At 36.4% G+C, this 22,105-nt stretch overlaps 1 protein-coding gene across 5 annotated transcripts in view; it reads right to left on the reverse strand.

Moving 5' to 3' along the window:
• Positions 1 to 22,105, reverse strand: part of Lrp1b (LDL receptor related protein 1B) — a 1,950,932-nt gene that overhangs the window by 1,283,413 nt on the left and 645,414 nt on the right. For all 5 annotated transcript variants that reach the window (XM_052726598.1, XM_052726596.1, XM_052726595.1 and 2 more), the window contains exon 3: positions 21,238 to 21,375. In XM_052726598.1, coding sequence (XP_052582558.1) covers positions 21,238 to 21,375 — 138 coding nt within the window. The remainder of the gene's footprint in view (positions 1 to 21,237; positions 21,376 to 22,105) is intronic.

Consider the following 22,105-nt stretch of genomic DNA (forward strand, 5'->3'; position numbering starts at 1 on the left):
CAGGGACATAAAGAGAATAAAGTCACTTGAAGACTGTGGTAAATTTCCAATAAACTACTATTCTTTAGGATCCACTGATAGAGAAAATGGAAAGCCAGCAACATCCTAATACAGAAGTTTGCCACCTGAACAAGAAAGATGTGCTAAAATGTGTCCTACAATGATGACAAAGTTCATATGGGTAACACATATTTAGCTGAACAAAGGTGTCAAGGAATGCCACTTCTCATATTTGACCAGTAGCAATATATATTGTGCAAATTATACAACTGTCTTTAATCCAGGCTGCAGAGACACAGATTAAATAAGTATATCACATGTAAGCAGCACCTTTATTAATGCATTCTTAGTAGCAGTAAGTAAGTATGTAAATTGTCTTAGGAAGTGGCATTACAGTCTAGTCCAATCAAAGCAGAAGCTTCATGTATGCCATTTGTGGCCGATGTAACCTAATAGGTAGATCTTGTTATGGTTCCCATCACAACAGAAAGCTAGAGATGTCAGGACTGAATTGCTGGAAACAAGCCTGAAACTGACTACAAGTGTTGTAGGGTTTGAAGAGGAAACAAGGGCAATGCTATACACAGCCTCACATTCCATCTTCACTTGACTGTCATGAAAATATAATAAATAGAGGACAGGAGGGAAGAACAAAATTTGTACACACATACACACACACACACACACACACACACACACACACACACACACACACACATCCCTGAAAGGTAATGTGCCTTTTTACTGATCTAGGAATCTTGAACAAAACATAAAAATGAATGCATCCAGATACTCAGGAACCTAAGTCTAATCTGATTACTAAAACTTTGAATAGTATTTTCTCGTGTTCTTCTTGCAAGTAATTGAAGTCAAATTTCATTCTATTTGGATATTTATCTTATTTTTTTCTTAAAAACCATCAATCTAATTATGAACCAAGATAACCAATTTTCCACTGTTATACTCACATATTAGACTATTTAATTCTTTCTGAAATCTACCATGCTCCAAGAATCTAACTTGGTATCCAATCTTTGCAGTAAAGGCAGAAACAACTCTGTTTCAATAGAGGAGGGAATTATCCCTTCTGAAAATGGTTGGTACCGTGTTAAGAGCTCACATCTTGGACTGAAAAAAAAATGGAATAGAAGGAAGTGAACTGAACACCAGTATTTGTCCCTCTGCTTCCTCACTGTGAGCATATTGTGTCCAGCTGCCCAACACTCCTGATGCCATGCTTTCCCTCCCCAACATGCTGGACTCTTATCATCCAACTATGAGCCACAATAAATCTTCCATTCTTAAATTATTTGAGGACAGAAAAAGAAATGCAAGTAAAACACCAGTAAGTATGAGTTGAGAAAAGGTGAACCAATGGCTATGAACAACAGTGATACTAATCAGTATGGCATTCCTCTATTTGTCTACAGCTACTGCTACAGAGTGAGTGTAAAGTGTTTCCCACAGGTCATATATTCGACCTTTGACTTTCATCTGATGGGATTGTTTTGAGAAACTTCAGAGCCTTTGGAGCATGTGCTTAGGGGACAAGCATTGTTCATTAAGAGGTGGCTTTGAGGATGTGACTAATCATTGTTTCTACTAACATTCCTTGCTACCTGCTTTGCTACTATGTGACAAGTCACTCCAGCTACCACAAGCTCTGCTTCTGTCACTCCTGTCATAATGGAGTGAGACCCTCTGAAGTCACACGTCTAAATGGATAATTCCTCCCTTAAGTTGTTCCTAACATGTTTGTCAAGGCAATGGCACAGCTAGGCAGCAAACAGAAGAGGTGGAGAGTTAATCTTAAATATGATTTTGGATTTCTGAAGTGAGTAGGAAGTAAGACAGATGCTGGGTGCTGGAGAGTTATGGGATACAGTGACTCAATAAAAGCCTACAAATTTTAAGAAAATGGGGAGCCAGATGAGACTCTCAAGAATCTGCAAGCTTATGGAAAATTGAGAACATAAGTAGGTAGAACATTTTTATGTATTGTTGGGATGGTAGTATAGACATAGCATGATGTAAAATTAAATGAGACAATGGCCAATTTACCATGATTCTGAAGAAGATAATTAGTGTGATTAGCTGAGGTTGCATAGAGAAACATAAAGATTGAGGTATAGGAAACATTATCTGAAAGTATATTAAAGTTAATATGCAACAATACAGAAGTAGTGCTGGAGAGACAAAACCATAATAATTGAGAAATAAGAGGGGATAGCTTAAATGGCAGTCAATGATGATAACAGTGAAGAACAGGGGATGAAGTAGTACAATGGCATGAGCTATGAAGCTCATGAAATCTTCATGTGGAAAATCAGAATCCTTCAATGATGCAATAAAAGAAAATTATCCCAGCTTCAAGATAAATAATTATAAAACTTCTAGAGAAAGAAAAAAAAGTGCTTTTAGATATGTGCAGAGGAGACAGGGAGGTGAGCTGTCTTTTCCCCAGCAGTTGATTGGTGAGATGTTTGAGAGATCAAGTGGTGTATATCTGAGTTTTATACATACATGTTTTATACATGGACAATGAGCTCCAGAAAGCAGAACAGAATACCGAGGAAAGAAGACAAGAGTTGGAATGTGTAGACTTTATGTGACATTTAGAATCCTATGCTAATGCCAAGAACTGAGATAAATTATATCATGAGGTGATATATTGTGTACCCCAATAAAGCTTGCCTGAGGATCAGAGGACAGAGCCAGCCACTAAATTAGACATAGAGGTCAGGCAGTGATGGCACACACCTTTAATCCTATCACTAGGGAGGCAGAGCTTCTTCTGAATCTCTGTGAGTTCAAGACCACACTGGGCTACATGAGAGAAACAGAACCAGGCAGTGATGACATATGCCTTTAATCTCAGGAAGTAATGTGGCAGGACACAGAAAGGTATATAAGGCATGAGGAAACAGGAACTCTCTCTCTCTTTAGACTGAGGATTTCGTAGAGGTAAGAACTTGTGGCTGGCTTGCTCTGCTTCTCTGATTTTTCAGCTTTCACTCCAGTATCTGGCTCCGAGGTTTTATTATAAGACCCTTTAATATTCGTGTTACAATGTGGTGTGCTCTATTTGATTGAAAGTGACAGAAGTTAGAAGTAGATAACTTTGCAATTCTAATACTTACATTTAGTCTCTAATGAGAGATATGGAAGGTGTAGAGGGGTTTGCATAACTCTACAGAAACAGTTTCATGTCCCCTGGACTTTCCAGGAAATTAAGTTATCTGAGCTCACAAATCTTTGCCATTTCATTAATATATTGAAGGGTTTATGGTCAATTGTGATCGAAAGAGATATGATAATTACAACCTTGCAAAGCTCACCATGCCTCTACGGATTATTTAGTGCTACAATTAAGGGACATACTAATGTGATTGTGAGGTATGACTCCAGTCAGGGAAGAAGGATTGCAGGAAGCCAGAGGTTGACAAAGATGTGAGTGACCATAAGCAAATGAGATATACACTCACATCATAGGCACATCAGTACATACATCCTGGCACACACACACACACACACACACACACACACACACACACACACACACACACACACATGGATGCTGGCACGCCAATAAATGCAGACTAGCACACACATGTAAAATATGCCAAAGGCAAAGACACATGCCTGCTGCAGGCACTTGTCTTGATCTCAAGGTCATATTTATAAAAACTTGACACAGAGCAACATTTTGAATGGAATGGTTTTTATAACAAATTACATCATTTTTTCTTCTGTGCTCCCCAGATGTCCAATGTCAGCTACCACTCTCTCATTCATAGTCCCCTGGATGTCCAGTGTTGCCCATTTTTTTGGTCCACTATGGATGCTCATACTAGCACAGTGTTACCTTAAACTTAATTGGTCCTTACAGACTTTGGTTCCCTGCAGTGAGTCTAAGCAGTACTTAGTTTAGCCTGACATGTTTTCTCAGACTGACAGGCAGATTTATCTTCCGCCATTGTTGCTCTTCCTGTAGGGAAGTTAAAGTAGATACTCCACTCTTTTTTCACTAAGTGCAGGTAACCGAATGGGTCCATGCTACCTGCTATGGAGTTGCATTCACATGCTAGGATATGATAACCATGCTAAGGGTGGAGAAACCCTGATATCCCCAGACCTCAGTGTCATAAATTGACCATAGTGACTGTGTTCCCTACAAGTATTTATCCCATAGGTAAATAAAATAATATAAAAGTAACTTCATTTTAGCGAATATACCATGAAGGGCTTGAAGCTAGCATGAATATTGCAACTCAAAGAAAGCAAGACTCTGAAACATAAAAACATCCCCACCCCCTTGGAAGACGTGATATTACTTTTTCCATTCATGATTTAGTTTCTCCTAACACAGTTTTCATCATTTAACGACTTATATGAAATAAGAGAGTATGGAGGAAACAACTGGGTCATCATAATATAAAACAGTCGACATAAGTTGAGTCAATGTTGGAAATTATCTTTATCAACCTCTTTTTCTTCACTTTATTCAGGTTCACTCTCATGTGAATGAGAACTCCCGAAAAGAAAGCTGTGCCTGCAGAGAGAGACTGACTGATTAGAAACGCAGTGCTGGAGAGAGGTCGAAATCATGGAGGTCCAGAGGCTAATTACCTTATCTTGGGCTAGTTCTAGCTCTCTGAAATAGCCATTACTTGTCCATCTCTCTGTTGTGTAGGAGCTAACATCTTGTTATGAATAGATAAAACTATTACTATCTATTGCCTAAATCTTCAGTTAGACCTACTAGAATCTATTACGGTAATAGGTCATTAGATTCCACTAACCTGAAAGTTCAGATAGGATCTTAGGCCTATAGAAAGTCTCCCCCATCTTTCTATACCTGGCTCTCTTGTGTACCTACCTATCTATTTTAAACTTTCCTTGATTTATGACTTTCTCTGTTCTGTAAAACTATAAACATTCATGAAACTGCTTCCATGTTGTAGCATGGAATTTGGGGTAACCAAAGTTTGTCTTTCTGGGCTGTAGTCACTCAGAATGGCTCCAAAATTAAATCTCTTATTTCCTTTAAAATAAGAGCTGTGTATTTTGCACTGGTACCCACAAAGCACAAAAGGTATCATCTTGTCCCATTTTTTCTGCCCTTTGACTGTTAACTACACTCCATTGTTAGTCCTCAGGACTCATTTGTCAGGCTTCAAATCTATTTTAACAAGGTTTGTATAAATGCTGCCCCTCAACTTCTTCTCTTGAATGTACAATGTGCTATCATTAATTTTCCAGGCCATCCATCTTTCTGTATTCCAGCAATTCCTTATCTGTTTTATCAATTGTGATTTGATAAACACCACCTAGTATGCTCCATATTACTAAATCAGGCCTTCACAGAGGGAGTTTTAAAACAATTTCAACTCAACAGCAGTATCTAAAGTCAAACATTTATGTGAATTTTAAACACATCACATCAATGGTAGTATTGTTATGTGCTCTTATTTAAAATAAATTCTACTCCTGTTCGATAAGAACATACAAAATACTCTATTTCCCCCATATATTTCTCAACTGCATGAGCCTTAACAAACAGAAAAATAAAGTTTGATTTCTGTGTCATAGCTTACTTCCTGCTTTAGTAGTAGCCAGTTGCCCCTAACTAACAAAAGGATCACTTGCACAGTTGAACAGAAAACAACATAATATATAAAAAGTTGTGTTTGAATATGACGTAAGAACATCTTATAATTTAAGGATTTGGAAAACCTGACATGATTTTCCATTTATGGCTATGTAGATGGAAATAGAGTTGAAAAACAATCTTTAAAGAGTCCATAACAATAATTCACTTTCTGTCCTCTTAAAAAGAGTCAGAGAGCCTTTAAACATACATAAACTAGAAAACTGACATGGAAGCCCTCAGCCTTGTCTAGATTAGTATTGGTGTGTTGTACACACCTGGCAAAATGCAAAAGAACATCAGAGGATTGAGGGACCTAAGTCATCTGCTAACTGATAATTGCCTCTTCAAAACAATGATTACATATTCCAACTGTACTTGAATAGGAAATAATTGTTGTAATTTAGAGCATTGTTATGATTTGAGTTTGCTTTGGGAATTATTTCTCCCTGAAACTTGTATAGGCCCCAAATCATAATAATAAATGAAAATAGGGAAAGTCACAGATAAAAAAGAAAAAAATATGTTGTTTACTAAATAAACTCAGAAAGTTTTAGCAATCAAATAGTGACAGCTTAGATTTCAGGGAGGATGGTTAACTATGAAATCAACAAATGCAGACAGTCTTTGACTTACTCTCTCTCCAAGTAATTACTTCCTTTTGCGTGAGGATGATAATAATGCATCAGCAGTTTAAAATCGCATCTGGGTTCGCACTATGCTCTTGAGAATTTGTTTTTCTTTTTTTGCATGATTTGGGTGTGCTGTAAAATTTTGAGAATGGTACAAACTCAAAGACAGTAATTCATGCTTGGCAAATATTACTGACTGCCTTTTGGAAAACTTTTCCCTCAATTTCAGGTTCTTATGGGTCCAAAAAGGCCCATGTCCTGACTGGTTGGGCCCTGTATGCATGTTCCTTAAACCAAGTAGCTATATGAATTCAAACATACTTCTCTTGCCTTGAGGTCTTCCATACCACACCTTCTCATTTAAAATATAAGCAAGGCACACTGGAGGAGAATTTACTCAGGTGACTCCTGAGGAGAAGTATGAATGAGTGAGGTATTTGCATCCAGGAAACTGACACCAAGAAGTGTTCCCCTACAACTTCCAAACTCTTCATCACTCTTCTTACTTTACCATTACAGATTTTAAAGCTATTGGTGTGAGTATCAAAAGATTCTGTCTGTCCTGTCTGACAGTGTATTTTCAGTGTAACATTTTATTAGGACTTGGTCCATTTTCTATGAAGCTCTTGTCACTCTTAAAATGATAGGTTAAAAACAGATTAGTTAACTGGGCTTTTGCAGGTAGACATATATGTAGAGTGCACAAAGTGATTAGAAGTGATTAGGTGGGAACTGAAATGCAAAGGAAACTAAAGAACCTTTCCGAGCAAAGCAAATTAGGAATAAGGGTGTACATCAATGATTGTGTGTTTGGCATGGATTAGAGTTGCAACACCACCAAAGCCATAAGCCAAAAATAAAAAGCAATGCAGTTGATTGTCCAGTATGTTTAGTGAAAAATCCATTGACATGGAAAAGCAAAGTGAAATAAGAAATTTAACATTAGAAGGAAAAGAAAACCAGTAAGCTATGTCTTGGCATATTTAAAGCTTGTTCATCTGGATTGCTTTTTAAACAATCCAGAACCATCTGCTCAAAGGCAATATCAACCACAGTGGGCTGGGCCCTCTCACATGAATCATTAATTAAGAAAATGCACACAGACATGTCCATAGGAAAATCTGAAGGAGGTAGCTCCTCAGTTGAGATTCCTTCTTCCTTGCTCACTCTAGCATGTGTTCAAATGACAAAATATTTTTTGTCAGCACAAAGACCTGCTTTTATCCAAGCAGATTTCATCTACTTTAACATCCCATAATTTAGGCTTTGATATAAGCAAATGTGTCTGCTTTAAAATTGAGATCAAGGAAACAAAGGTAAGTATTTTTTCTACTAGGTTTCTGGAAACATTTCAAAGGGAGATGGTTTTAAGGGTAGTGATATTTTAGTATGATTCCATCCTCCTGGAAGTTTTTCAGGTGCTATGACCATATTTCACCACAAGGCTTCCTTGAAGATGGAAAAAATAGTGAATGGGATGGTAGAACAGAAAGCAGGAGCAAGCCTGGGGCATAGAATGCCTCAGGGAACAACCATCCTATCATGTAGTGCATTCCTCTGGACCCTTTTAAGTGAACAGGAAATAAACTTAGCTTTGTTATAAGATAATTAATTCTACTATTTTAATTCAAACGCAATTCCTAACTGATTTGACCCAAGTAAACAATCCTACACTTAAGAGCAAAATGTACAAAGTGTTACAGAATTCAGGCTGTGACAGCTAATTACCCAGAATACTAGTTAATAAGCCATGTCTAAATTATCTGGGAGGCATAGTTCACAGTTTCAGAGGTATGGAAAATTTCAGGCTATGTGGAGAAGTGCACAAAACATGATTAAGCAGCAGAAATACAGAACCTGTTAGGCGGCATCGGCAGAAACACAGAGAGAGCATGGTGAATTTACAATACAAAATGCAAGGATTTGCACAAAGTACAAATTGCTTCACACTGGCCACATTTCTAAAGACGATCATTATAAGTTTTCTCTCTGGAGACATTCCAAACAATGTAGAAATGGCAGGTTGTGGAGGTGATCTTGGGTTATGTCCAGCCTATAGGCTGATGGGTGAACTGGACCACTTCTGAAAGTCCCTCTTGGCCCTATTAGCTTAATATTCCATCCCACAGAGTGAAAGGTATTGCTGGGTTGTTATTTTAGTTTTAGTCATTAAAGACCTTGCTTCCTTTCTGTATATTACAGATACAATAGATAAATAAGAAGAAAAAAATTGAAAGCACAAGCACATGTTGTATCTATTCACGTTCATGTCAGACATTGTTTAAGCTTGCTAAAATGACTTTACATTAATCTGACTTAAGATTAGTCCAGATAGTGCTTCTGCTTTGAGAATATTGGAGAGCAGGAGCCATTTGTTGAACTGCATAGATTTTTTTCCTTGGCACTCTCTAGCTTCATACCTGCACCTTAAGTGGGAATATGCCACATTTCAGCTAATGGATCTGCAAACTGCTCTTTGGGGCTTGTCTTCTGCATAGCTGGCACTAAACTGGCATAGGGACCTTATCTAGAGACAACCCAGGAAACCTAGTTCTTTCTACAACCATGGCAAGATGTGAAGACATGCCTCCCAATTCCTTGTGCCAGGAAAATACCAATCACTTGATTTCCTGTTTTTCTTAATCATAAGTGTAATTGAGGAAATCATATCAATTCTCCACAAAACCCAAACCTGGGTGATTTGCTTTCATCAAAATATTACTTTTAAAGTTTATTGTGTCTTAAATCCAGATATACAGCTGCATTTAGGAAGATTGGGAAGACATGCATATGTTTCTTTAACTCCACCACAAATAAAACAAAACATTAATGACACTTCATGAAACAACTGACACTCTGGGTTCAGAAGTCACCAGACTCACAAAATTTCTTCATTGTTTCCCTTTCTGTTAGTTAATAGACTGAATCGTTCAGTTGTGATGATGCCCTATCAAGATCAATTGTCCCATTCTTTGTATCTTAAAAAAACAGAAATATATCTGTGAAAACCAACTTCATATAACAACACTTTTAGTGTATGGTACATCACTGTTCTTGGCTCATAGAAGCTGTTGAGGACCCATTTTCATGTATGGGAAGGGACAAAATCTTCTCGATCCCTTTTACAAGGTTACTTATCTCATTACTGTCTACACACCCTTAGACAATTTTCAAAGCCTTTTTTTTTTATCACAACAGAAAAAGTAACTAAATCAGAAATTTCATTCCAGAAAAGGTCATTCTTATGAAAAACTTATTTATGGTTCTTAAGCTTTTATAACTCATTTATACTTGGAAATTTGTACAAGAAAAACCTTAGAACAACATTAATAGGACTGAATGGCTCATTCTGACAGGAACATGGAAAAGTAGAATGTTTAGGAGGACATTGACAGTGAAGGTCCAAGTCCTGAGCGTTACAAGGTGAATTAGATTCTCCCAGGAATTAGTCTAAGGGTCATAAATACAATATATTATTAGTCAAGGATCTGGCTTCATTTTACCCATAGCATGACAACCTGAGTGAAGTTGAGTTTCTCAAAGACAATGAAGTAATTTGTTGCTTCTTCTTCAAAAGAAGAGACCATTGAGATTGTGAAAAGAGTGAAATGCTTGACAGAAAATATAAAATACAGGGAATTTGCTGAAAGGAGAAGGAACATGAGCAAGTTAAACTTCCTGACAAAATCTGCTAAAGTAGCAGCCTGGCTTGACCTGGGCTGGAGCAAAAGTACCCTGAGGGCAGCACTCCACATCAAAGGCTCCACCTTGAGAAAATAAAAACAAATTTGGAAAGAGTCTGGACTGAAAATGCAAGTGCAATAGTGCCCTGATCATGGAAAACAACTGTCTAGGAGAATGTTTCCTGAGTCAGCATCCAAAGGGGTCAGCCTACATCTGAGATGGAAGTAGAACTTGACAAAGATCTACATTTTCCTGGTTTGTAGCTGTGAAAAATACGAGCTTGAGGAAAGCACGGAGTCTTGCTCTCCAAATTCACAGAATAGCTGAGGCCAGGCAGTGTGTGACAGGGTCAGGGTGCTTGCAAAGAGGCTTTTAAAGGTCATTGAGTGAAGCTTAAATCGCAGCGGAGATCACAGGTTATTGGAAATATCAAAAATGGGATGTCTACTGAGGGCTTGTGTACTGAATGTGGCAAAATTGGAGGAATGGAGCTCCCAAAGCCCTTAGGAGACCACATAATTGTATTACTAGTCCCACTTGTCAGAGATGGAGCTGCCAGGCTTGATGTTTGTTCTGCGAATTTTCAGTGTTGTTTTGCTTTGATCATTATTTTCTATACCCCTATTTTCACCTCTTGGAATGGAGATGTTTATTATGTCCCATTATATATTAGAAGTAGGTCACTTGGGCTTGATTTTATATGTACTTACAGTTAAGAGATTGCCTTGAATTTCAGATCAATCTTAGACTTTGTTTTTGTAAAGGGTTGAAACTATGAAAGACTAACAGGGACTTTTGAATGTTCATAGGATGCATCTTATTTTATAAGAGGGCCACTAAATTACAGAAACAAGTTATGGAATATTCTGGTTTAGCACAGACTTTTTTGGAGTGTTAAGATCACCAGAGGTGAAGTTTCAATGATTAATATTACTGTCAACAGGATCTAGAGTCACTTAGAAGACACACCTTGAAGAATTATTTAGATAAGGTCAGTCTCTGGACTAGTCTGGGAGATGTTATCTTAACTAGCTTAGGTGAGGTTCGAAGACCTACCCTAAATAGGGTAGCACAATTCCCTGAACAGTAATCCTAAACAACATAAAAATGAGGAAGGGATCAGAGCATGAACATTCGTTAGCACCTTCTTCTTGAATGGGCATGAAATATACCAGCTACCTCACACTTCTGCCTTCTACTCTTCCCTGCCATAATGGACAATACACTGTAGATGGGATCCAAAATATACCCTTATCCCTTAAGTTTCTATAGTCATGGTATTTAGTCACAGAAACAGAGATATCAACTCATCTATACAATCTTTAAGACTTGCCATAATTCCAATTTTGTCTCAGCAAATTATAAATCTTTCTAAATAATTATAGGTTAGTTCTTGACATAATGATATTATGTTAATTTAAATTAAAATTTTAAAGCATTCTTCAGATAATTTTTATTTTTTTTTCCAGATCATTCTATGAATGCTAAATTCCTAAGTTTGAGAATGACTGCTTTTTCTCAAGGGGATGGAACACTGAGTCAGATGGTGACATTGGACTATGCATGCTTGTTATACATTTGTTCAGTTTGTTGTTCATTCAGCACATTGTTTTTCTTTTCCTTCAATTAATAAAACTGACAGGGAATATAGAGTTAGTTCAAAATTGTCCCTCAATTGATGTCCTCCTCATCACCTTGCTGGTTGGTCATTGAGTTGGGAAGGATGCTGAAGCATGAAGATTTTATGTACTTTCCACTAGAGACAACTAGCAAATGAAAACTCAAGGTCATAGTTTAATCCCTGCTCTTAAGTGGTGTTCTGTGTGACTCCTGAGGATACTGTTCAATCTCAGCATCCTGCTTGAAATCCTTGCTCTTTAGACTATCATGCTGTGTGTGTCAGAAATGCAATAATGAATCACAGGAGATTTGGCCTCACAGTTTGAGGTTGAGAGGAGAGTTGAGGAACAGTTTCTTTCAATTTATACTTTTGAATAATATTGAAATAAAGCCAATTATTTTCCAAAGTTGAGGAACAAGAGGACAAAATTTAAGCATCATAAATTAGTACTTTAGTAGCTTACCAAGGCTGGGACTCTGGTGGCTATAAATAGTAAATCTATGTTTCAAATGATCAACTTTCACCACAGAAAGGATTGCCTGAACAGGACAGCCCAGGGCTCCCTCCTTGACCTTCACTTAGGTGTTCTCCATCTAAGTGACATATTAAACAAAAATACATAAGGTGGAGGCTTAGCAACATCAGAACAGAGGCCCTCTCAGCTCCTTGTCTTGTGGTTATAAAATGTACTTATTTTCCTGTTAAGAATAATCAACCTGATTTGCACAAAGATGCAAATAGTCTAGCCTCCATCTGCTCAGTATTTAAACACGATGGGATAGCACCCTTATAATTTCACTGTGCATACATTCTAGTATTACTTTTTTTACTTTCTCGCCCTTTGCTGTATTATGCAATGTGTTTTAAATGTACTATGCTGCATGCATCCTTATTCTAATGTAATTTCTCTTTGTCTGCTAATATTTCTTTTCAGCTTCAAGGTCATAGGTCTTCATTTTTATACCTTTAGTCTTTATTCTTTTTTTTTTTTTTTTTTTTGAGACAGGGTTTCTCTGTGTAGCTTTGCGCCTTTTCCTGGAGCTCACTTGGTAGCCCAGGCTGGCCTCGAACTCACAGAGATCCACCTGGCTCTGCCTCCCAAGTGCTGGGATTAAAGGCGTGCGCCACCACCGCCTGGTGTCTTTATTCTTTCCAAAGAACCCAGAGCTCTCCTGAGCATCTAGTGCTCATTCATACTTTCATTTACAAAAAAAATAGACCCCTGGGTTTGAATCATTGGCATATACAATTCTTGGAGTGACATGCATATCAGCCACCAGCTCTGTTGGGAAATCTCTTTGCATTCCTGCAAACAAAATTTGATACTCCTCATTGTATTCTTCCTCAGCAATTTTTACTTCCCCCCATTATACCACATAAACTCCATGAAGGTAGAACATTCAATATTCCCAGCTCAGATAAATGTCTGGAATATTGTCAGTGCTTAGTAAAAGCTTAACTCAAGTTAATGAAGGAGCTAGAGGGAGTCTTTCACTTTTTTACTGGCACATTTTAAAACTTCATTTTTGTCCATATATAAGTTGTCATATGTTATAACTTTTTTCTATCATATCAGGAAGAGATGTATGATAGAAGTATAAAGATAAATAACTGCTCCCAAAGTTTATGAGTATTCACATGAGTTAACTGTTTTAAAAATGGTGAAAAATTAATATTTCTCTTCTTTTAAGGAAAGATTAGCAAGGATGATAAAGCTGACTTATCTGCTTTATGTTGTTTTCCATATGTATCTCTTTATCTCCAATTTTCCATATAAGGATCAAAATGCAGAGCCTCAGAAATACTGGGCAAGGATTCCATCAAACCACTAGGAAAGTCTTTAAGAATTCTAATGAGTTTGGTATATTTGGAAAATGCCCATAATAATAGTTTTTCAACCAGGGACCAGATGTCAACATCAAAGCCATTATTTATTCTACTACTACAGATATAAAGTAACAAGTACAATGTACATTTCACTGATGTAGCTGTGACACATTTCTTAATTATATATTTTAAAACACAATTTAAAATACAGACAATTCAGCAACAATTGGAAGTATATGATACATCAGGATTCTTATATAGGGTTAAGACTGGATCAAAACATAGAAATGTGTTACTATAACTAATTTGAAAATACTATTTTAAGAGAGAGATAGAATCTGAAATGATTGGTGCATAGAGATCTAGTTTGGGTCTGAGGTTGTAGCTAACTTGATACAAAAATTAGGTTAATCCCCAGAATTGCAGAAAGGAGCTGTAGAAGACCATGCAAAAGACAAACAAATAAAAAAAAGTAGATATAAGGAAATCATCATATGATGAAATATTTTAATTAGTTTATATATTTTATTTAAAAACTTATAAATTTATAAAATTTAATTAATTAATTAATTATATGGGTATAAATGTTTTTCCTTCAAGTATGTTGCAAGTATGTTTGTGCACTCTATGTGTGCCTCATGCCTGAGGAAGTCAAAAGAGAGCATTAGATATCATGGATCTGGTATTATTGATGGTTGTGAACCCCCATGTAGGTGCTGAAATTGAACCCTGGTCATTTTCTTTCACTTAACTGAGCCATCTCTGCAGCTCTGTCTTTTAGTTTAGATCATTTCAAAACAATTACTACATTGATACATCTTTTTTCTTCTCCTTTTTTTTAAATAAATGACTACTTTTTATTTAAATAATCTTCAAGATTGGTATGCTTGGAGAGAGATTATCAATTTAATATGGCATCAATATTAATACAAAATGTAAATTTATCAAACAGAATTCTATTGGATGAACAATAAAGAATATTTAATTATCCTTTAGACTTATGAGTTACAGTATAAGGTAATTAGCAACCTTTCCCCAGCACTGAGGTAATTGACTAGTCAAGTGTCCCAAAAAGTCAACATTTTTTTTATAAATTGGTATAATTTGAATGCCAGATAGGCTATATGTTTCAAAAATAAAATATGCTTTCTGCAGAACCTAAAGATCTAAGATGATCCACAGGCCTAAGATGGTAGGAAAATAGAGCCAAATTGATTCCTGAACCTTATACTATGCTGCCTCACATAGACCATTAGCTTAGGAACCCCACCCAATAAATACATTTTCAGAAGTCCCATATGGATATTATCAATGAGAATTCCTAGAAAGAAGCTGCATCTGCAAAGACTGACTGATTAGAACTGCAGTTTTGTGGAGAGGTTGGGTTGCTTCAGGTCCAGAGGCCAATTCCCTTATATTGGTCTAGCTTTAGTCCTATGAATAGCTATTCCTTGTGCACCTCTTGACTAGCACTAACATCCTATAACTAGCCGATGAAAACGTTTTGGAAGCTATTAACTTAGCAGAGCACTAGCTTCTGCATGTCCAAACTCTATGAATGTCATCAGAGGGCATCTGAAGCCTACAGAAGAGCATCTTCCATCCAGCTGCAAATGCCTCTCTGGTGTTTCCACCAATGTATTTAAAATATGTCTTTATTTATGCCTTCTTTGGTTTGTTACTGTAAAAATTTCATGAAACTGCTTTTACTTGGGAACATAGAATATTTCAGGGCCACGGTCATTCAAATTTATATCTAGACTAAGCTGCCTCTTTTTCTATTTAAGGTGAGAGCTGCACTTTCCACATTAACAACATAAAAGCATATTTTAAATTAAACAGTATTTATAGAACTATAACTCTAAAATAAGCATGCACACTACTATACATAAATGAATATGCATATGTTTCTATGTATATCCATGCACAAAGTGGCTATATACTAGTAAGTTTTCAATAGTATACAATCCTAATTTCATGTGTCTATCATTTTCCAGTATATAAAATATTACCTACTTTTGAAGACTACATATTGTGTACATGTGTGAAAGAATACAAAACTCCTTTAATATACAAATCTTATGGATAAATTGACATTTATAAAAATGATGATTTATTGAAAAAACTATTCTTTCTAGGGATTGTATACATGTGTTTGTATGTGCATACACATGCATGAACTAGTGTGGAGGTCAGACATCATTGGTGAATGTCCTCCTCAGTCATTCTCCACTTTATGTTTTTGTTTTTGGGTCTTCTTCTGAACTTCAAGATCATTGATTAAGTTAGACTGTCTAGCCAGGAAGCCCTATGAATCCTGTAATATTTCCTCCCCAATGTGGAGACTGTAGGTATACATCATTGTACCCTGACCTTTTACAGGGTGCTGGGACTTGTGTAGCAAGGTCTTTGTGCGGCAGCAAACATTGTGCAGGCTGAGCCACTTCCCAGGTTCTTTGTTTCTGGAACCAAAGTTGTTCTGGAAATCAACTGGTATCAAATATCATAACCTTTTATATAATTTAATTGCTAAAATTAATCTCTAAGAAGAAACTTGAACCTGAGACAGACTTTAAGCAATCTTACCACTTTACCACAACTGAGCACAAAATACAGAAAACGTTTATGAACCAGAAGTGGTCTGACTACACAAGCCCAGGTCTTTAAATCAGACTCCATTTCCTTCTTCACAATAGACTTTTTGTTATTTGTTTGTGTCTCTGTGTTTGGTTGCTTTGTTGATTGCTTAATTAGAGGCTTTTGGAAATAAAATCTTCTCTGTAGACCAGGCTGGCTCCCAAATACACCAGTACTCTACCTCCACTTTTCTGTGATTATGTCTGTTACCATGACTTGATTAATTAAAAAGGTAGATTATTGAATCTACTTTTAAAAAGGAACTACTTGTTTTAAATATTTTACATTGGGTTGAATTTTTGTATATTGTATATAAACTTTGTATTAGACTCACCAAAATAGGATAAATAATGAAATTTTTCTCTAAATTTGTCAAATGTTAATGGACATCATATATATATATGATGGAGTTTTTTGTCTGTCTCTGTCAAATGTTAAGGGGCTAGACTTGACTGTATGTATTGTATATACTTATTGTACTTATTGGATATAGTTTCTCTTATATTAGTTATAACCTTCTTTTATTATTTTAGAAAAAAAGGGGGAAATGTGATATATTGTTTGCCCTAATAAAACATATCAGGAGTCAGAGGACAGAGCAGCCACTAGATAGACATAGAGGCCAGACAGTGGTGGCACCCACGCCTTTAATCCTATCACTTGGGAGGCAGAGATCTATTTGGATCTCTGTGAGTTCACCTCCACACTAGAAACAGAGTTTGGCAGTGGTGGCACACACCTTTAATCCCAGGAACTAGAGGCTTTTAAACTTATAGGATTTTAGCAGCAGTTCAGTTGATACCCTCAGGACTCGGAGGCTGTCAGTCTGAGGTTTTGTGGAAACAGGATCTGCTGAGGAGTTGTCAAGGTGAGGTTGGCTGTGGCTTTTTCTGCTTCTCTGATCTTTCAACCTTCAACCCAATATCTGGCTCCAGTTTTGTTTTTTTTTTTTTTATTAATAAGGCCTTTTAAAATTTGTGTTACAATGCCTAGCAATCTGAAAGCTTTTGATGCTTCATGTCACTTGAGCAGACAATAATGATTTCCTATCTCCATCCCCCATGGTGGAAGCCACAATGCCTGTGAATTGGTTTTATCTAATATTATTTCCACATATATTACATTCCATATTTTTGTTTTGAATAGTTAAAATGGTAGTAGAAGAAGATGGATTGATAGAAGAGTGGAGATAAAAAATAACTCGAATGTCTTAGTTTCTTCCTGTCCTGTCTCTTATCTCCTTCCTTACTACCCTACATCCCATTCTTTCCAGTAGGTTTAAACTAAATCTTAACAGTTAGAAGTTAGGGTTAGAATTACTGAGAATGCTAACTTAGCTCCAGCCCCAGTCTTCAGTAGCCATAACCTAATTGTAAACCTATTCCTAACCCGATCTCTAAACTTAGCACTTATCCTAACCACAACCTCAGTCCTTACCAGAACTCTCGCCTCAGTTCTAACCCTAGCACCAGCCTTAATCCTAACTTTAGCTCTGAACTGCCCTAGTCTATATAAAACACTTGTCCTAAAACTAAAGCTGTTTAAAAAGTGGCTGATAAAACAACAAACCAGGATAAAATTTTCCATTCTTCAATATGAGGACAGAATATTTGGGCTTATTTTTTTATTTTTAATATTAATTCTGTTTTAGGAATTTGAAATATATATGAATGACACTTAAGCAAGGAGGATAAAAGGTTACTAAATTTCCAATAGTGAATCATTATAAAAAATAAAAGCTACCATTTCCCTTGTTCTATTCTGAAGGAATTTCTTGGTTACAAATCTCTGCGGGATGTTTTAAAAACACTTTATCATAAGACTTAAGTTCTGTGGATAATGAAACAAAAGATAAAAAGACAGCTATCTATTTTAAATGTTCTGTTTAGTCTTTATAGTCAATGTATTTGAATTCTTGACAAGAGATTGATGATGAAGGAGCATATACTACCAAGTTTGAATCCCAGCATAAGTAAGGATGTGGTGCAATTAAAAATTAATACTATTATTTCAATGAAATAAATGTTCATATAAAAGAACATTTTCATATGTTTCTGGATAAATACACTAATTATGTGTATAGTAGGCCCAAAGTACCTAGAAACAGGATCAGAAAAAAAGTGAAAACTTGCAAAAGACTTGTGTGGCATTTCTGTGCATACACTGTGCTTGGGAGGTAATTATTTCTTGTCAAAACTTTTCATTTCTTAAGGATTTCAACTCCTTAGCTATTTAATCTTCTTGGGTTTAGAAAGACCCTAACTATTTGATGAAATGAAACTATATGGATTACATAGCTATGTTTTTCTAGTGACATGGAAATTAGATGAATTTTCCTCAGTGATTTATAGAGTGTTGATATTTTAACAGAATAGGAGCCGATTATGACTGAAGAATGCCATCCCCATGGCATTGGATCCATGTGCATTGCCTGCTTGTGCAGCTAATGTAGTCTAACTCGGGCTAGAATTGTAAAGAATTTCTCTTTCAAATGCCCAAACAAAATGTGGACATAATCAATTATCCTAAGAAGGTCAAATTTAAAATTATATTTTTATATATGCTATGGTCTGATCTCTGTCAGTTCCTTCTAGCACTTTCTGTGCCTGAATACAGGTCTCAAACTTTAATACATGCCTTTTATTGCTCCTACACTTTAGATAGGGAACTATTGCTACTACTTTGAAATATTGTGTAGGAAGAAATGAAATTTTAAAAATATAATGTGGTTATTTTACCAGTGCTTATTGTTAAATATTTTACAAGAAAATTCCTGTATATAACTATACTCATATAAAAATCCGTTTTTCCATCAATTGGAACCAAATTATGGAGATTAAAATATCCGTGTTACAGAAAAATCATTAATAATAGATATTTTTTCATTATTTTGACTAGAAAGGAATTGATTTCACCAGGAAACATTCAGAAAACAATTCACTAAACACAAAAGCATTCTCAAGACCAGAACATAATGTTCAAATCTTTAAGCTTTAGTTATTATTAATTTTCATAAAGACTACAAATATCCTACCAAATGTACTTTGAATCATTTATTAGAAGAAACAGCCAAATTCATTTGTGAGTCATGGCTGAGGCTTTGTGTGTAATTATTTAAATTAGAGTACATGCTCTGAAAGCAACAAGCTTTTTTTTTTTTTTAAGACAGCAATGTAGGGAAAAGTAATTCAGAAGGAAGTGCTCAACACAGCAACACATGGTGTACTTTGCCACTTCTTTTCTTATTTTGTGTCTATAGCAGAAAGGTCCCTAGATGCTTGATAGGGACTGTGCTTGGAAATCTTTCAGAAACTATGTATTCATCAGTAATGAGCAAGGGAGAGGAAAACACTCTTGAGTGTGGGAAAAGAGACTTCATTCATGCAGACCATTGTGCTGATAAGTAGCCACTTTTGCCTCTTTAAGACACACCACATACATTATACAAATCTAATGTTCTCTGATGTTTTTTGTCCATGTCTCGGAGTACAATCAGTTACAGATGGTTCTGAATTTATCTTCTCTATGAAAAATACTTTTAGCCACTCAGTCTAGAATGGCATATCTTTTAGCCTTGATCCCACTGTTCTATATAATATATCACAGAGAGGCAACTGGGAGAACCTTGTTCTGACAGAAACAGAAAATCCAAGTTTATCTGCATTGTTTATTGTGTCTTGAGTCCACCCATCTAAAAGGTAGTCCCTAAGTGTGAACATTCCAAAGAGATGTAGATAGTAAGTTCCTCTGGGACAACTAGAAATTTAATGGCTCGTGTATTTTCCTACATCACTGCCTCTCCACTTTTACTGCATTATATTTCTCTTTATGCGTGTGTTTACATATATACATGTGTGGATCTGAACATCTGCCATTAAATTGCCTGGAGCTGGAGTTACAGGCAGCTATGAGCTCCCTAACATATGCGCTGGAAACTGAACTCACATCCTCTCCAAGAGTAGCAAGCAATCTTAGCCACTAATCCATCTATCCAACCCTGTCTCTTCAGTTTTCTAAAACCTCCTCTATTCCATGTGTCACGTTAACCCTAACATGAGGGCCATATTCTTGCTTACATCCTGACTTCAGTGACCTATTGTGGAGATGTTTGATCCTGTTCTTCCTTTCCTGGGCCATCTTGCAACCAAGCTCTCGGTGTAGAAGTGAGACTCTGTCACTGCAATCTGTTTACAAAGTTTCACCCGTGTTTTAAGGTCCTTTCGTGTGTGTTTCTCTCCTTTCTATCCCTACCAAGGGTCTCCAGTACTTCCTTTTGACTGATCCAGAAGGAGTGGATGTATAGCAGCAAAAGAAATGGTGGCACCTCAGAGCTGTCACCAGCCTTAGTGCGTTGCTTCCTACCAGATGGTGGATAGCCATGTTCCGAAAACTGGTGGGAGGGGGCTGGTACTAAAATACAAGTACAGAGAATATGAGATTTGGAACAAGTCCCTATAGGTAAAGGCATCCACAGACTGCCCTGGACCTGGCTTGTGTTCTCTCAACTGGGGTAGGGCAATTAAGAATAGGGACATGTGTGGGAGGTTTCTTCTCTTATCCTGGGCTGGCCTGATGCCCCAGAACTGCACAGAGAGGGCTTTGACGCTTCTTAGTCTCATGTTTCATTCCCTGAAACCCACACCCAGGTTTTAGAATGTCCCTGATCAACTTACATTTTACTTTCTCTTTATTTTAATTTTTTCTCTCATATCTTTGAAGAAATTATAATCTGATATTTAAAAACACATTAAAATTGCAAGAAAGTTAATAGTGTAATAGGACAGAGCTAGTATTAAAGAAAATACTTTCCATGAGCACATAGATTTGAATATAAAATTGTAGGAGAGCTCCTGCTAATGTTTTGTTTAAGACAAAGATGGATTAAACAGACTTGTGGGCCGTCAGTCTACTGTGACTCATTCTCCTTTGCTCAAAAGAACAATTTTATGTGAGGTAGTGTTTTTAAATCTCAGTTTCCAAGTCTGGGTGTGTGTTTGTTAACATGTTTTTCAAGAAACTGTGGTAATTATACCTTTGAACTTTGTACTGAGAGACTGGAAATAAAACCTATTCTCTCTCTCAGCTACATCTACAGTTGAAAGAAAAGGAGGGTTAGACTTCTCTTTGAACTTTTATGACTACACACAGTTGAGTATTTCAATTCCGTTTTCCCATAACAGACTCACCCTGGCAATGCACTCCCTCGTCAAAGCCGTTGGGGCAGTCTAACACCCCATTGCACAGTTGTGACAAATGGACACACGTGCTGGCTCCACGACAGGCAATGTGGTTCAAAGGGCACTTGATCTCCACCTCCTTGGGACCTATAGGTGAGAGGAAAGAAAAGTCTGTGTTTTAGCTTTATTTTTTTTTCGGAGTGCAAAAATATAATAGCTTTAATTAGAAAACAGAACTGCAGACACCACCGCCAGAGCTCAGCTCTGACTTCAAAACATCATCTTAAAAGGTTTATAGCACATGAAATTGTGTACATTTTTTCAAATAATTCATTGAAACATAAATATGCTTCTCAACCATTAAAATGGCATGGATTGCAAGCCTAAGGATTGGTTTTCTCTATCTCTTATTCCTAGATAAATTTGGTGAGGATGTCATACTTCTTCAGAACTGTGAAAGGTGGCTAATGACATTTTTTTTCCCCAAAACATCATCATAGATTTAATTTGAGTACCAAATGAGAGCTGTTATCATAGTTAAGTAAGGAATGCTCTAACAGTGAGAGTTGCCCTTTATAAATGCCTTCTTTTGTGTTGTAAACTTTTAGCAAGGAAAGTTGACACAGTCACATTGTACTTTCACCACTTAGATGAGACAGAGTAGTAACGAAGAAATAACCAGGGTTATATGAAATGATGAAAAGTGCAGAAGAGGGTGCTTTTATAGAGTAAGAAAACAAAAAGAAAAATGCATTGCACATTAAGTGTACCTTTAAATCCCTATCAAGTATAAATTATAGGTCTACGTGATTCATTTGACTAAAAAAAAAACAAAACAAAACTATTTACCTCCAAACATTTGTATTTTGGCTTATAT

Source organism: Peromyscus californicus, unplaced genomic scaffold (assembly GCF_007827085.1).
Source record: "Peromyscus californicus insignis strain IS unplaced genomic scaffold, ASM782708v3 Scaffold_7__1_contigs__length_154581171, whole genome shotgun sequence".
Lineage (NCBI taxonomy): Eukaryota > Metazoa > Chordata > Mammalia > Rodentia > Cricetidae > Peromyscus > Peromyscus californicus.